Here is a 17,153-nt window from a genome sequence, read left to right as displayed (position 1 = left end):
CCCCTATCAGAGAGGAATTCTGGTGGTATTCCAAAACAACAACAAATCCCTTCATACACAAATTTGGATACCTCTTTTGCATTGACTACTCTTGTAGCTTTGGCTTTTGGCCACCTTGAGAGATAATCTACGGCTGTAAGTATATAACATTTCCCACGTGCAATCATGGGGGTAATGGTCCAATTGCATCAATCCTCCACTTCTCAAAGATGTTAAAAGTAAGTATGCCATTCTTGGGTTCAAACTTTAGCATTCTTCTTCCCATCCTTTGGCATTGGAATCATGACTTACCCTAGTGATATATATCCCTCTGGATAGAGGGCCATACATATCGTTCTAATAGTATCTTCTCTGCAATGTAATCTTGAACACGAAATCCCCCCCACACCTTCCTTCATGATTCATTTCTAAAATATGATAGATTTCTTCTCTCCATGGAATTCTTCTCAGCACTAAATTTGGCCCTTTTATAAACAAAGCATCATTGATAAGACAAAGCTTTTGACATCTTTTAACAAAATGATACCTCTTTGACTTTGGTACATCTAGTAGGACTTTTCCTATCATGAGAAATGCTTCCTCCTTATTATGAAGATGTTCTCTTCCTTGATATAAAGGTCCATCAACCTTGGCTACAAATACTTTAGACATAATTGCATTTTGAGCAGCTTCATATGCTTTATGATTTTATTCTTTATCTATATGTTGGATGCTCCATGCTTCAAAACGTCCAAGTAATCTCTTTACTTGTCCTACCCAAGCCTTGAGAAGAACATGTTTGGTTCTCCATACTCCCAATACCTTTAAGTTTTGACATAAGGCTGAGTATTCTTCCTCATTGTTGCTTTTGGCCTCTAGGTGAAGTCCTTTTCTCTGTATTTCCTTCCCTTGAAGATCAAAAATCACCATCCCTCTAGTGGCTTGATTCAAACTCTTTTTGAAAGAGCCATTAAAAAAAAGTACATGAGCATTAACAAGCTGCTGATCTTCCATCCTTTTTCTTTGCTTCTCTATTTCATTTACCAAGATTGGCCCTTTGTATGTAGATCAGCTAAAGAGGCTCGTGTGGATTCCTCGATCAAGAATGTGAATTCGAATTCATGCAGCTCAACTATCCACTTCATCATACTTCTTAACAAGTTAGTATTGTTTAATAAGCTGGGGCAAGAGGGTATAATTTGTCAACACTACAAAGGGTTTGGGTAGCAAGTATGTTTTGAACCTCTTGCAAGCAGAAACTACACTTGACAACACAAGTTCTACCTCTGTGTATCTCCTCTCCATGTCATTCTTCACACTACTTTCATAATAAATCAGTCTCATATGCCTAGATTTATTCCCTTGTTACAACAGAATAGCCCCTATTGCATCTGTTCCAATAGAAGGATTCACATAAAATGGCTTGTGAAACTTAGGAGACTTTATATTTAAAATTGCTTGACCCAATACTTCTTTGACCTTGCCAGATTCCTCATCCCACTGAAGAGGATCCTTTTTTACTGCTTGTTGAAGTGGATATAGTAGTTGAGATAACAAAGCAATGAACCTTGACATATATTTTACTTTTTGAATGAAAGTGTGTAACTCCTTTGTAGAAGTAGGAGAAGGTAATATAATAAGAGACGTGAAATTATCTAGATCTCGCTCTATTCCATTTTAGACACCACATACCCGAGAATCTTGATTCTTAGTTGTCCAATGAAGCACTTTTTGGGATTCTGTTGCCCACCCCTTGAATCCAACGTATAGAATACTTGCTCTAGCTTATTGCAATGTTCATGCCTTGAATTAAAAATACAAATGTCATCCAAGAAAATTTTAACAAAATGATCTAAGAATGGTGAAAGTACTTCATTCAAATTGTGTTGGTACCAGGAAGAAGGAGCATTTGTTAAATCGAATGGCATAACCGTGTAACAAAAACATCCCCAAGGTGTGATGAAGGTTGTCTTCTCTTGAACTTTAGGTGCAATGGCTATCTAGAAATATCCAGAATATCCATCACAAATGCTACATCTCTCATGACCTGTAACATCAAGAAAAGCCAAAGAGTAATGATTCCTTTTTGTAGCCGTCTTCAATGGTTTGTAATCCACACACACTCGCCACCTTCCATACTTTTTTGGTATGATTACAACCGAACTTCCCCAATTTGAATTTTTAACTTGATAGATAAAACCAGCTTTCAAAAGTTTATGTACCTCTTCCTTAAGTACTTGTATTTTTTATTGTCCCAATCTTCTCAGCTTTTGGAATATTGTTTTTACACCCTCCTTTAGTTCAATCTTGAGTGGTTCACCTATAAATCCCCTTATCTCTTCATAAGAAGTGATAAAACATTAGGAAATTTGGCAAACATAGCTAGATACTCTTGCCTCTTCTTCAATGTAAGACTAGTACTCAGCATCTTCTCTATTAACTCCTGTAGTTGAGGTGTGGAGGCTTTTGGCTGCATTAAGTTCTCCATAGTTTCACAACTAGGGCTTCCCCAAGATGAGAGGATAAGCTCCCAATCACGCTAGCATAACATGATAGTTGATTTTACAATGCACATTAGAACCTCCACATCTAAGTTAGTTACAATGCCCAAACATTTCACTTTAGCATGGATTTTCAATCAGATCCTAAAACCACTTTGAGAGGAAATCTTTAAACCAAGTTTTTCCATACAAGATTGAGTAATTACACAAATTTGAGCTCCCTCATCAATATAGGCTTCTCCCAATCCTACATCTTGATGCCACGCTTCAACAGATGGACATATATTAGGTAGTTCTTCTAGAGACATTACTCCCTTGAGTGGTTTTGAAGCAACTTTTTGTTGGGATTTATTGCTCGTTTCCACTCCCTGTTTAGTTTTGGGCACATACCCATCATTTGACCAAAAGTGATCAACTTTTCATTGAGCTAGGTCTTTCACCAAGTTATATTCTTCCTATTCCTTCCCCAAAGGTAAGTCGGTTACCTTGAAATGTCTCCTTGGTTTCCTTGCTTTCTTCTTTCAAGACAGTTCTTTCATTTCTTGCTTCCCTTTCTTTGAGCTGGGTTCAGCCTCTCCGTTGATACAAAGCTCTGGTTCTTTTTGCTATAGGCATCAGTTTTGGTTCTTCTTCCAAACCGACAAGGCTCATTGCTTTACCTTTCCCCTTCTCAACAATAGTAGTGCCACCATATTGAGAAAGTGCCACTATTGTTGGGTTGAGAAGCATATTTAATCTCTACACCAAAGTCATTTGCTCTGTTGTTCAGGTTCTAGGGTAAAGAAAACATGTCTCCTCCCATACTGTGAGGTTTGTCATAATATGTACTGTAATGACCCCATTCACTATAATTAAAGCATTGTACACTCATTGGATATATTCCACGACCCCTTCCTCCTTGCCATGGAGCTTGCACATTTTGATTGGATGGAGCTCCAACTCCTTTGCCACCAAATGTTCCCCTTCCTCGTCCTCTACCTGCACCACCAACCATATTAAGACCCATGCTTTCCGTTAATTCAACAACCTCATGTAATTCCTCTTTCAAGGAATCATCCCTTCCTTTGAACTGAGGAGGAGTTGGTTCTTCTTTGGGAATAGGAATGACTTCATTGATGACATGCCTCTGTTGGAACTTCCCGCAACCCTAACTGTCATAATTTCTTCATTTTTCACTTTTTTTTTAGAGCGAATTGTATAGCTTCATCAAAACTAAGAGGATTCTTTAGCTCCACTTTTAATCTGAGGTTTGGCTTAAGTCTGGCCACAAATCTCTCCTTCTTTATCATCTCAAGTGGAACTTCAGGATACAACAAAGCTCTCCAATTGTTCCATAATTCAGCAAAACGAATCATATACTGATCCACTTCTTGGTTAGGTGCTTGCTGATAGTTACAATGTGTCACGTAGGCTGTAATGCCTGTGATTGACCGACGGCAGACCGGATGGCCATATCCGGGGTTCAGTGGGAGAGGACGCCCATGCGGAGTCATGGGCGGCCAGGCTAGTGTGGACGACAGGCCACACACTATATAGCCTGGGGGATGAGGGGCAATCCTCATTCTTCCTCTATGGCTGGGTGGTGAGCCAGAGGCCATCCCCTCTCGTGGTAACGCCCGTAGTGGCGTTACGGATATCTAACACTGGTATCAGAGCGTGGTTCGAGAGGATCGTGAGAGTCCGCGCGCGAACGGGGGACCGGAGCCCACTCGATGGTTTTCATCCACAATCTTCTCACCCTTATCTCCACAAGGGAATGTGTGGAGGGAGGGGGCCAAGATTTTTTGAAGGGAAGAACTCTTTCTCTCTCTCTCTCACTCTCTCTCCCCGTCTCACACACAGGAAGCAGCATCGCAGGTAAGCAAATTTTTGTTTGTTTTTTTTTGTTTTCTGCGTTAAATGGCTGCGAACAAATGGTTCAATTTGTGTGGAAGGGGGGGTGCAAGCCTGGGAAACACGCTGTGTGTGGGGGTGGGGCGGCGAAAACACATAGCTGAAACTCTGCGTGGGGGGGCGAAGCAACAGCCCCACCGGGACGACCTTTCCCCACAACCGTGTGGAAGAGCCTGGGGGGGCTTGCCTTGCAAAAAACGAAGGCAAAGTCAGCGAAAACCACTGTTTGAAAATGCCGGTGCTGGTGCTACCGCCTGGACAGTTAGCTTTGGACATCGTGTGCAGGGGGGCGAATGTCAGCCTGGCGACTTGTGTAGAGACCGGGGGGTAGGCGCCTTTGCCTATGTGACCCAGCCAGCCAGGCCGGCGGCGGCGGCGGCCAGCCAGCCAGGCCAGCCATGGGCGGCCAGCAGGCGGCGGCGCCAACCAGCCAACGGCGGCGGGTGGCCAAGGGCCACAACGGCCAGCAAACGCCAGTCAACCCACTAGCGGCCAGAGAAAAAAAAAAGATGAAATTTTAAAAAAAAAATTAATTTTCATTATTCATTTCTTGGAAATTAAAAATCAGAAATTCAAGGAAACCCTCTCTCTCGGCTAGGGAGGAGAATAATCCCCGCAAGAAATAATCCCGGCAAGGCACCTCTCGATCATTTAAATTTTTGTTATGAGTTGCAGGCATTTTTCTCGTGGATCGGAGCATCCCGAAAGCATCCTTGTAGAGGCCCGCAACGCACAACAATTTGATAGGCGACCGTAAAGGGGGGTGACTATTATTCTCTCTCCACCACTGCTCATTTTTATTAGCATTTTTTTTTAGTAATTTCCGAGTTCTCGCATTATTTTTTGCAAGAATTAAAAATGTCTGCTAGGCGTAGTGTGTCCCCACCGCCTTCTACTTCTCTAGGTTTTTCCAGTCTCTTGTCCTCGGTCGTGGGTTTAACCCCGACCGAATTGTCAGGCCGTACACGCCTGATCGTTGTTCGGTCCGGAGTGCGCTCGTCGATCACTCGTGATCCGCCAGCGCCCTCCTCGTCTATTGACCCTGCCTTAGGACCCAGCGAGCCCGCAGCGGCCGCATTGGCTGATGACCCCTTTCTAGCCGATGAGCCAGAGGACATGAATACTGACGTCGTCGAGGGGACCGAGGAGGACCTCTTGGATTATGACGACGACGACTATGACCTATTGGACCCTGCTGATGTCCTGACAGAGACGGAGCTCTCTAGTGGACTATTTAAATATCTTAATGCCAAATTGAACACTATGGGTAAAGTCCAGGCTGATTTAGTAACGATGCTACAGAGCATCTCCACAGGGTTAGATGCACTGACAGCTGCCTCGGCTAGTACTCCGACTCCTCGAGGTAGCCGAGCTCCTACAGCACGGGTGAGCGTAGTCTCGCCAGTGGTTGCAGGAGTACAGGCCGATGTGCCTGCGACGCCGTCCGTAGCGACAGCTTCGTCGTTGTTAAAAGACTTAAAGCCGCCTAGTTTTGGTGGCGAGGAAAAGGAGAGAAACAAGGACTCAGTCAATATGTTTCTAGCGAAGTGGTCAGATTTGCACGCGCTGCGACAGCAGCCTAGCCGTATACAGCCCATAGAGGCTAGCCTCTCATTAACCGCGACAAAGCGTACAAGTGGTGGATGAGTTTGACAACTCGCCCTGCCACTTGGACGGAATTTGAAACAATGTTTCGAAAAAAAATTTGCCTGTTAATGAGGCAGAGAGAAGCTGGGAGTTATGGGACAAGTGCTCGATGGAGAACAAATCCCTAACTCAGTACATCTCAAACTACAGGGAGATAGTACTTAAGCTAAAGGGAATCGATGCATTCCAGACATTGCGAGGCTTTAAGAGAGGCCTCAAAGATGATTACCTTGAGTACGTAGAACCCCTACAGCCTAAAGACTTAGCAGAGGCAATTCAATATGCCAAATATTTGATGACATCAAGCGCCGTAGTGCGCGTGGTGGTTCTAGCAGGGCCGAGGGTAGTGAAAAGAGGAGGTCAGGCCTCAAAAGAAAAGGGTTCTGCAGTGAGAAACAAGGGGATAGGATGGACCAGGAAGGACAGGGTGGTCATTGGTCTAAAAAACCGCGACCATCCAGAAAAAAAAGAGACACAGAAATCCAAAAGAAAGAGCCGTATATTAAAGCGCGTAAGGAAAATCGCTGCTTTAATTGCAATGAAGTAGGGCACACGAAGGCTGAGTGTCCAAAGCCTAAAGCCAGCACTAGTGGCAACGAGCCTAAAAAAGATGGTAAATCTTCTAGGCAGTTGCATACAGTGCAGAGACTCCCTCTCAGTTCCGCAGAGTTCAGAGAGGTGACAGTATGTCATTGTGATGAGCATCACGCTTGTTCAGGGACACCAGCGATGTGGCAGCCTACTGTAGGTCCTCATGACATGGTGCGCATGTATGGCACCATAGGTGGCCGTAGAGTCACAGTTTTTATTGATGATGGAGCTAGCCACAACTTCTTGAACTACTCGTTAGTTAAGAAGTTGGGATTGACTGAGACCCGGAGTGATCATGAGTATACTGTTGGCCTAGCCAATGGATATGACAAAATGGTATGGAATACCGTAGTATTGGGGGTCCCATTATCTATGCAGGACTATGAGGCTCCGCTTTACTTTCAAGTCATGCACTTAGCCAGAGCAGACGTATATCTAGGCAGGGAGTGGCTGTATGGCTTGGGCCCTAGTCTAGCTCGGAATTACTTACATAATACGCTATGTTTTGAGCATGGAGGTAGAGTCATCACCCTGCAGGGCGACCGTACTATCCCTGCCACACCACTTATTTCCTCCATGGAGCTGTGTACAGCGGTCCGCAGAGACCAGATAGCAGAGATATATGCTTGTTACCCTCTTTTGAATTCTGTTTCCGTAGATGAAACGATAAATGATGTTTGCGTAGACAAACAAGAAAAACAAAATAACCTTGGACGAGACCCACTGTTTGGAAACCCTGTTTGGCATGAATGTGATTCAAATAAGAAAAAATCCAAGGTGAATGAGACATTAAAGAAAAAGTACGTAGATACTTTAACGAATTTATTAGAGGAATTTCAGGATGTTTTTCTTGATGATTTACCAGATGGTTTACCACCATCTAGAGAAGTAGACCATGGCATCGAAGTTATGCCAGGATCAAAACTTATAAGCAAACCTGCTTATAGATTAAGCCACTTCGAGGCACAGGAGGTGGAAAAACAATTAACGGAATATTTGAACAAAGGTTTTATTCGGCCTAGTTCAAGTCCGTGGGCATCGCCTATTCTTCTGGTAAAGAAGAAAGACGGATCTATGCGGATGTGCATAGACTATAGGGCTCTTAATCAGATAACGATTAAGAACAAGTATCCGATGCCACGCATGGATGAGTTGTTTGATCAACTCTATGGATCGAGATACTTCACAAAAATAGACCTGAGATCTGGCTATCATCAGGTTAGAATAAAAGAGGAAGATGTTGCGAAGACAGCATTTCGGACCCGTTTCGGGCATTTTGAGTTTTTGGTTATGCCATTTGGGCTAACCAATGCTCCAGCGACATTTATGATGCTAATGGACAGTATTTTACGTCCATATCTGGGAAAATTCGTAGTAGTTTTCCTGGATGATATTCTTGTGTACAGTAAGACACAGAAAGAACACATAGAGCATTTGCGTCTAGTGTTCGAGTTGTTGCGAGAGCACAAACTATTTGCAAAGAAGAGCAAATGTGAATTTTTTGAAACAGAAATTCACTATCTTGGCCATATTATATCCGCCGATGGTACGCGGATGGAGCCAGAAAAAGTAGAGGCTATTCTTAAATGGCCAGTGCCGAAGAATCTCGAGGAACTGCAGATTTTTCTTGGCATGTCAGGGTTCTACCGACAGTATGTGAAGGACTACGCGAAGATCGCAGTCCCGTTGACTGACCAGTTACGATCAAAAACCAAAAACATTAGTTGGGGGGACGCCCAACAGAAGAGCTTTGATAAGCTTAAGGTGACCGTAGCAGCTGCACCTGTTTTGACAATTGTTGATCCAAATGAGCCGTTTGTTTTGGAAACAGACGCTAGTAATGAGGCCATTGGGACCGTACTAATGCAAAGGGGACGCCGAATTGCATTTGAAAGTAAAAAGTTAGATCGTGCGCAGCGTAACTACTCGGCTTACGAGTGAGAGTTACTAGCGATAGTTCATGCACTGAAAAAGTGGAGACACTATTTATATGGTGCCACTTTTGAGGTCCGGACGGACCATGAAAGTCTGAAATGGCTTTCAAGTCAAAATGAACTGAAGGGTAGAAAAGCTCGATGGGCGGAGATTCTACAGGAGTTTGACCTTCAGATACGTTACCAGAAAGGTAAGTATAACGTGGTGGCAGATGCACTTAGTCGCATGCCACAGATAAATGAACTTAGTTTCACAGTCTTCAAGAATGATTTCTTGGAGTCCCTACGTGGTTTATGTGAGCACGATCCATCTTTTACAGAGGTCTGGCGCGCTGTACGCGTACGCACTTCTTCACAGACGCGACCACCTCCCTCGTTGGCACGTATTGCTAGTCCGGAGAGACTGGCCGAAGGTGCAACGAGAAGGGAAGCGAGAGTTAGTCCGGAGAGACTAGCCGTGTCTTCTGGGTATAGTTTGAAACCGGAGAGTTCTGACGTAGGCCCTTCATCACCTTTGACTGCCACGGCTTCAAAGGGGAGTGATAAACTTCGTCGGGGGGAGAAATATGCTAATTACTCCATTGACGACGGGTACTTACTCTACAAGGGTAGAATATGTGTACCAACTATTGGTGACTTTCGGGCCCAAATTCTTAAAGAAAGTCATGATAGTCCAAGTGCGGGTCATCCTGGGATTCAAAAGACCTATGCACTAGTAAAAAGATAGTTTTATTGGCCTAGTTTGTTTAAGGACGTCCAGACTTATGTGCTGAAATGCAGTAAGTGCCAGGTCAATAAACATGAACGTCTTAAGGTTGGAGGACTACTCCATCCGCTTTCCTCAAGGGAAATGGGAAAGCATTTCCATGGATTTCATTACCGGTTTACCCAAGACGAGTTGAGGGAATGACTCGGTGTGGGTAGTAGTGGACAGGTTAACTAAAATGGCAAAGTTTATTGCCACGAAGAAAACTGTTAAAACGCCAGAGTTGGCAAAACTCTTTATTGAACATCTCTACAAGCTATATGGCCTGCCCGCAGATATAGTGTCGGATAGAGATAGAAAGTTCAACAGTCATTTTTGGAGGGAAGTCTTCAAAAAGCTAGATACTACTCTGAGTATGAGTACGGCAGATCATCCGGAGTCTGATGGTCAACTGAAAGAGTTAACCAAATTCTAGAGGATATGTTGCGTTCTTATGTTAGTAATAAGCAATCTAATTGGGAAGAGTACTTGCCCTTACTGGAGTTTGCATATAACAGCTCCAAACACTCAGCGACTAGATTTACACCATTCATGTTAATGTATGGATTCCAGCCGAGATCTCCGATGGCTGTAGGCCTAGAAAAGGAGAAGATTCAATCTGTCAAGGATTTCCTTGAAGATATGAATGATATGCTCAAAGCCGCACGTGAGAGCATTCGTAGCGCCCAGGATCGCGCTAAAACTTATGCGGATAAAGGACGAAGAAAGGTGACCTTTGCAGAAGGTGACTTTGTATTCCTCAAGGTTCCTGCGCAGTCAGAAACCATGAAAACGGGAAAGTGTAATAAACTTTCTCCGAGATATTGTGGTCCTTTTAAAATCCTTAAGAAGATTGGGGACGTAGTATATAAACTTGAGTTACCAGAGAGTTCTCAAGTCCATCCTGTCTTCCATGTCAGTAAACTAAAGAAATCAGTTCACGGGTTAGAGAACGCAGTTTCTTCAGAGATTTTGGTGGACTTGATAGAGCCACCAAAGATACCACATGAACCTAAAAAGATTCTGCAGTATCGTGATAGACAGACCCGACATAAAGTGTACCAGGAGGTACTTGTTAAATGGACAGATAAGGATGAGGAGGTAGCTACCTGGAAACGCCGTAGTGCAATTTCCAAAAGGTTTTTCCAGTTTGTTTTCGAGGACGAAAACTCTTCTTAAGGGGGGGGGTAATGTCACGTAGGCTGTAATGCCTGTGTGACCGACGGCAGACCGGATGGCCATATCCGGGGTTAAGTGGGAGAGGACGCCCATGCGAAGTCATGGGCGGCCAGGCTAGTGTGGACGGCAGGCCACACACTATATCCTGGGGGATGAGGGGCAATCCTCATTCTTCCTCTATGGCTGGGTGGTGAGCCAGAGGCCGTCCCCTCTCGTGGTAACGCCCGTAGTGGCGTTACGGATATCTAACACAATGCTCTCTCTAAATCCCATTGGGATCCCTTTCCTTAGCATACGGAGCTAAAAAAGCAACCTTCATCTCTTTGTATTCAGGCTCACAACAAGGAGGAATATGAGTACTTTGGAAATTTTGAACAAATATCTACATCCATTTCTTAGCCTCTCCTTTAAGACAATAGGCCAAGATTTGTAGCAAAACTTCTGGAGTGTCTGTATCCTTAATTAGAGCTTTAAAGTACAACTCCTTAATAAACCGGGTTATGTCTTCATTTGGAATCCCAAGAAATTTTAGAAAATATTGAGCCACTTTTTGGACCACTTACAGACACCTCTCTAGCGTAATTGTATATTTTACGTGTGCAATTTCTGCTTATCTATGGAAGGCATGCCAGGGGATTAATAATGAAGATTATATTCTTAGATTAAGTGTTTGTATAAGCCTAGGTGGCCGTGGATAGCCATGGACCTATTTTTTAAGTATGGCCACCCAAAGTGTGAAGGCTATGGGGACCAAGATAAGGGCCATTGTATATACTCACCATTCATCTTTTATGCTAATTCAATAGAGTACTCTTCTTCTCTACTCTCTTATGCTATTGCTTTCTTGCTTGCATCTTACTTGTTTGAGCTCTCCTATGCTTGATTTCATGTGTGTGAGAGAGCGAGTGTGTGATTGAGTGACAGAGGAGGGTCGAGCTTCCATTGGAGTGTGGCAGGTGGCGTTGAAGTGGAGCTTGGAGTTTGGCTGCACAACAACAAGCTCTTCTACAAGAATCCGATCACAAGCAATCAATGAGGTGAGTGACACATCTTGTTTATGCAATTGTAGGCTAGATTATGGTAGATTAACTTTTCAGTGTTTGAGCTTTTTTATGATCCTGAGCGTGGTGAGGCAAGGCCCCAAGACATTGGCTAGTTTTTGCACTCTTTCTATGGTGCAAGGGTTTCCCAACCACCCCAAAATTCTGGCCTCTAAATAGCTCCCAAGGGCATTACAAAATATTCACCCAAAATAGATGAGAGACACACGCCGCCAATACAAGACCAATACACCAAATATTTTGTCCACAAAAAATTTAAGAGCTGCATGTCACCATTGTTATAGTGGGCTACTCCTCATATACCACTCAAGAGAAAACACACACTAATGCATAAAGATTAATCCATTAGTCATATGAATTCAGCTTATGCATAAGGCTTAATGCATTAGCCATATGCATAAAGTTTAATGCATTAAGCTTAATGCATATGGCTTTTGCATAAATATATATATGTAATTTATTAACATATATATTTGCTTAAACTTGTAGATTTTCCTTGCATTAAGAGCTTAACTTTGCAACACAAACTCAACTTATCTTCCTCTCAAGGTAAGAGTTCTGTCTTTCATAATTCATTTCTTTACTTGTTTATGGTGCACACCCGAGTGCTTGGGAATATTTTATTGTATTTTATTTCATTATACTTAAAGCATAAGGATCATGCATAGTGGCTTATGCATAGCCTATGTATTATGGCTTTTGAGAATGCATTATAGCTCATGCATTAAGTGTTATGCAATAAACTTAATGCATAAGGCTTAAATCTTAATTCTTAAAGGCAAAATGCATAATCCTTATGCAATAAGCTTTATGCATAGCCTATGCTTATGCATTCAACTTAATGCATAAGGCATATGCATAAGCTTTGTGCAAAGTCTTATGCATTAAGCTTTATGCATAAAGCTTTATGCATAAGCCATGTACATAAAGCTAAATGCATAAGCTATGTGCATAAATATATACGTAATAAAGCCATATGCATTAAGCCATATGTATAAAGCTTATGCTTAAGCCTTAATGCATATGGCTTTTGTATAAAACTTAATGCATATGGCTTTTGCATAAATATATATGTAGTAAAGCCATATGCATAAATCTTATGCTTAAGTCTTAGTGCATATGGCTTTTGCATAAAGCTTAATGCATAATGCTTAATGCATGTGGCTTTTTCATAAACATATATGTAATAAAACCATATGCATAAAGCTTAATGCATATGTCTTAAGCTTATGCATGCATTGAGAGCTCTATGTTCTCTTTATGCATTATGCATAGACTATATATAATGAATAAAGCTTTATGCTTATGAATATGAATTAATGCAGAAAGCTTTGTGCTTTTGCATATGACTCAATGCATTAATTTTTTTACATAATGTTACAAGCATTGAGAATCTCATCACCCCGTCAAAAGGAAGATAGAGATAGGAAGAACGAAGTGGAAAGCATTTAGTGATGATGATGAGAACCCGAATGCTTGTACATCATCTAAAAATAATGTTTATGAGTATATGTAAGAAAGCACTAGTCTATGCCACTTATGCATATGCATTTCACAATGCTTAACTTAATGCATATGCTTATAAATAAATGCTTAATCAATGTAATTAATTTGTACAGGTTTTTGTCCGATGGTGGCTAGACCTGAAACATTAATGAAGATATTCAATAACAACTTATTGTTTTTCACATACCAAAACGATTAATATGCATACAACACTGCTCTTCATAGAAAGCAATATGTCGCAGATCTTGCTCGTGGGGCATATAAGAGCGTGGCGGGTACACTCAAGATGACATCAACAAAGCCTAAGAGAAGCTTTCTGAAGTAATCACAAAGTGGAGAGAGAATTGTCTTATCTTCTCCCCGCAAGAAAGAACAGCTCATAATGGAGCTTGCTGATTTAATGCAACGTGCTAAGCAAAATGTAGTTTAGGATCTAAGTGTAATGGACTATGTAATTTCCAACTATGTATGTAATTTGCAATATAATTTATGACATTATTGTATTGCAATTATTTTTGTGTTTAAGTGTTCTAAAAAATGTGATGTTAAAAAAATGGGGATAGAATGAGCGAGAGGTGTGGGCACATACGTTGTTGTACACGCAGTTAATAGAAAGGATGTAGCCACGTGCATAGCTGCGCTAGTAGCCGCATAAATGTTTTTTTCCATATATAGATTCTTTTAAATATGAGCAGTGATTGTGCTCTTCGTTTGTTGTGGTGAAGGAAGGGAAAAAAAGCCTTGGTGTTGGGGCTAACCTCTTGTAGTGAAAAAACCCAATCTCTCATGGAAAGGGCATGTTGATTTAGTACATTGGTGCATGGAACCTAGCTCAACTTTGAGATGGATGGGCAACATCTCTACGTTCTAAATGATCGTATATCCACTAAGAACATGATGGTGATAGAGGGTATACGAAGGTGCTATTTTCGATGCTTTTCCAACATGCTCATGTTCGAGCTAGGGAGGCTCTATTGGAGAGCATGAAACGAGCCATTGAGAGTACTATGTATGTTGGTGACCATGGGGGGTTGACACTTTGCGGCTATAATGCACAACTCATCCCCATATGCTCTAGCTATGGAGTATGGCATGTATGATCCTTGGCGTCCAAAGTACCCTATAATAAGTCTCCTTGATGCATACTTATGGCCCCTGTTTGAGAAGATGAAAAGAATTCATGGGTTCATAAACGTTGGTTTTTAATTCACGGACTCGATAGTTAGTAATCCAGGGCCTCTAGCACTTAAGCGTATCAAGCTTACAGGGCGGAATACGCCGACGGTAGTTGGGGCCGGTCAGCGCGTCCTATAGAAATGTCGCTTGTGCGTTGCATTATTTTGAAAGAGACTCTTCTCGCGACAAACTAATAATTAATGGCACAATCGTTCGCCTCCGCTTGCGCCGTCCTGTTGTTGCTGCTCTCTGCGGTGGTGGTCGCGAGCTCCAGTGACAGTAGGCTCACATAAAACTAAATGTTGTCAGATTGTGAGCTAACAACGCAACGGCCGCTAGTCTCATGGTTGTTTTTGCATGGTATTTGAATTCCAGCGGACGCGCTGATGGCGTTCAAGCTTCGCATCACAGACGATCCCGGCAACGTTCTCGCGAGCTGGGATCCCACCCTAGTGGATCCCTGTTCGACCTGGTTCCACATCACCTGCGACGACAACAATCGTGTCATCAGGCTGTGCGTTTAATATCATGAGGAGGAGGTAGCTTAATAATATATAGTAGTCGAATAATTATATATGTCTCATACTTTGACATAATTCCAATGCAGGGATCTGGGCAACGAGGCGCTTACGGGCACGTTGGCACCGGAGCTAGGGAAACTGGACGCCTTGCAGTATCTGTAAGTACTCTCTTCTTAAAAGCCAGGCATATAATTAGATCCCATGCTCATATATAAGAGCAGCTTCGCGGCTGGCAAGTGTAGAGCCTGCAGTGTACTAGCAGCAGCCTGAAGCACTATCCGCATACTAGTCCCTAATCAGTTGTTGTAACAAAAAGCAGGCAGGAGGAAGAGAAGAGGATGGAGAGGAGGTACCCCTACATCCTCTTCTCTTCCGCCTCCAATATCCTACGTGCCAGGTGAGATGCAAGCCTTAGAAGAGAAGGCGTGGTAGTTTAGGAAGAGGTCCTACAGTGGGGGCGCGCCCTTATTATACTCATGACATGTTGATTCCATATATTACACGCTTTAATTGTTGTTTTTGACGAGGATTGCGCCGCCAGTGAGTTGTTCAAGAACAACTTGAGCGGCCCCATCCCTGCAGAGATTGGAAACCTGCACTCGTTGTTGGCCTTAGATCTCTTTGACAACCAGCTCACGGGACCCATCCCTCAAGAGCTCGATCACTTTGAACAGCCCCACAACCTCAGATTCCTGTAAGTGCGCCTGCGCCTGCGCCTGATCCACCTTACGGCTTATCTTTCAAGAGACTTCGTCTGAATATGTTGTTTGCACTGCTGCATGCACAGCCGCCTCCAAAACAACCGGCTTAACGGAACTATTCCTGCAACCCTCGGTATCATCGACCTTTTCAATTTGTAAGTTACTTTGCTTGTGATCTGATCTGTGTTTCTGGGCCTACTGGATTAGAGGGCACGCTTCTCTTTAATCTCGACAGCTTGTGAATTTAGTTGTATGTCAACGGCCGCTTTACAATGCTACATGTGGTCGTGATGTCTGAGCTGCTGCAGCAACGTGTCCGGCAATGACTTCAACGGTTTCTTGCCCTCAACCTTCAGCCGATATAGCGTCGACAGGTCACAAAACACAAACTCTCGCTCTCGCTCTCGCTCTCTCCACCCCTTCCCTCCCCTGTCTCTCTGATCTCTTTCTCTCATTTTCACACACGCGGACACAGCCGCATTATATTATATTTTGCTAACAACTCTAAGTCTGGCTGCAGTTTTTATCCCGGGAATTCGGGTCTCTGCGGCGGCCCGCCTATCAACAAACCTTGCTAGAAGATGATTGGGTGTTCCATATGTACATAGTTTGATTTAAAGTTCCTTCAATTACAGTTTTGTACACTCCTCTCTCTCTCTCTCTCTCTCTCTCTCTCTCTCTCTCTCTCTCTCTCTATATATATATATATATATAATGTATATATGTTCTGTACACTCCTCCCTCTCTCTCTCTCTCTCTCTCTCTCTCTCTCTCTCTATATATATATATATATACATATATCTATCTATCTATCTATATATATATATATATGTATATGTATATATGTATATATATATGTGTATATATGTATATATAGATAGATAGATATATGTATATATATATATATTTATATGTATATATATATATATTTATATGTATATATATATATATGTGTGTGTGTGTGTGTATATGTATATATGTGTATATATGTGTATATATATATATATATATATATGTATATGTATGTATATATGTATATATGTATGTGTATATGTATATATATATATGTATATATGTATATATATATATGTGTGTGTGTGTGTGTGTGTGTGTATACGCGCGAGTTAGCAAATTAGATTGAAAATATGTATATACAAAGGGACATTACAAGAAAAGGATTGAATATTGCTTGTGCAAATTTACTTAAAACAAAATGTCATCTTGTTCTTTATTCGTCCATGGGATGATCATATTGGCATCTAGCACTGCCAGATCTCGTAGGCTCATGATGTATATCTCTATAACTATAGCTATAAATCATAGGCCCACAAAAGATGTAGGAGAACCTAGCGCATCCATTTGAATGACATCATCCATCCTCTAATTTCATCTTCTAGTAGGTCTTAGTCCTCTACTTCCAATGTAGCGCTTGTTAAATTTCAATATTATCTCTATTATAGTTTCATCTTAATTTTTGATGTTCACTTGATCCTTCACGCTGAGTTCCTTCCATCCATAGCACTCGTACACCCTCTACCACCTTGTCTTCTGTTTCTTGAAATTTTTGCTTACTCCTTGGAGTAATTAATACTTGTATAGCATACCACACAATGCAATTATCCTTTGCAAATGGATTATTATGCTGCATTTCAATGTACACATGATTTTGTATAATATAAATTTACAATTTAATACTTATCTAAACTAGACATGGGAATA

General features: G+C 42.0%; 1 protein-coding gene across 1 annotated transcript; it reads left to right on the top strand.

Annotated features, from left to right (window-relative positions):
• The first annotated feature begins 14,412 nt into the window (after positions 1-14,412).
• On the top strand, positions 14,413-15,875 carry LOC147642004 (uncharacterized). Its single transcript, XM_086799948.1, has 6 exons — positions 14,413-14,491; positions 14,588-14,726; positions 14,820-14,891; positions 15,275-15,427; positions 15,521-15,589; positions 15,743-15,875. The coding sequence occupies exons 1-6, from the start codon at positions 14,413-14,415 to the stop codon at positions 15,873-15,875; spliced, it is 645 nt and encodes a 214-aa protein (XP_086656074.1).
• Positions 15,876-17,153: the final 1,278 nt, after the last annotated feature.

The sequence above is a fragment of the Cibotium barometz genome, chromosome 1, assembly GCF_041138505.1.
Source record: "Cibotium barometz isolate CiBa-2024 chromosome 1, ASM4113850v1, whole genome shotgun sequence".
In the NCBI taxonomy this organism is placed as follows: Eukaryota; Viridiplantae; Streptophyta; class Polypodiopsida; order Cyatheales; family Cibotiaceae; genus Cibotium; species Cibotium barometz.
This window is presented reverse-complemented; position numbering and strand designations above follow the sequence as displayed.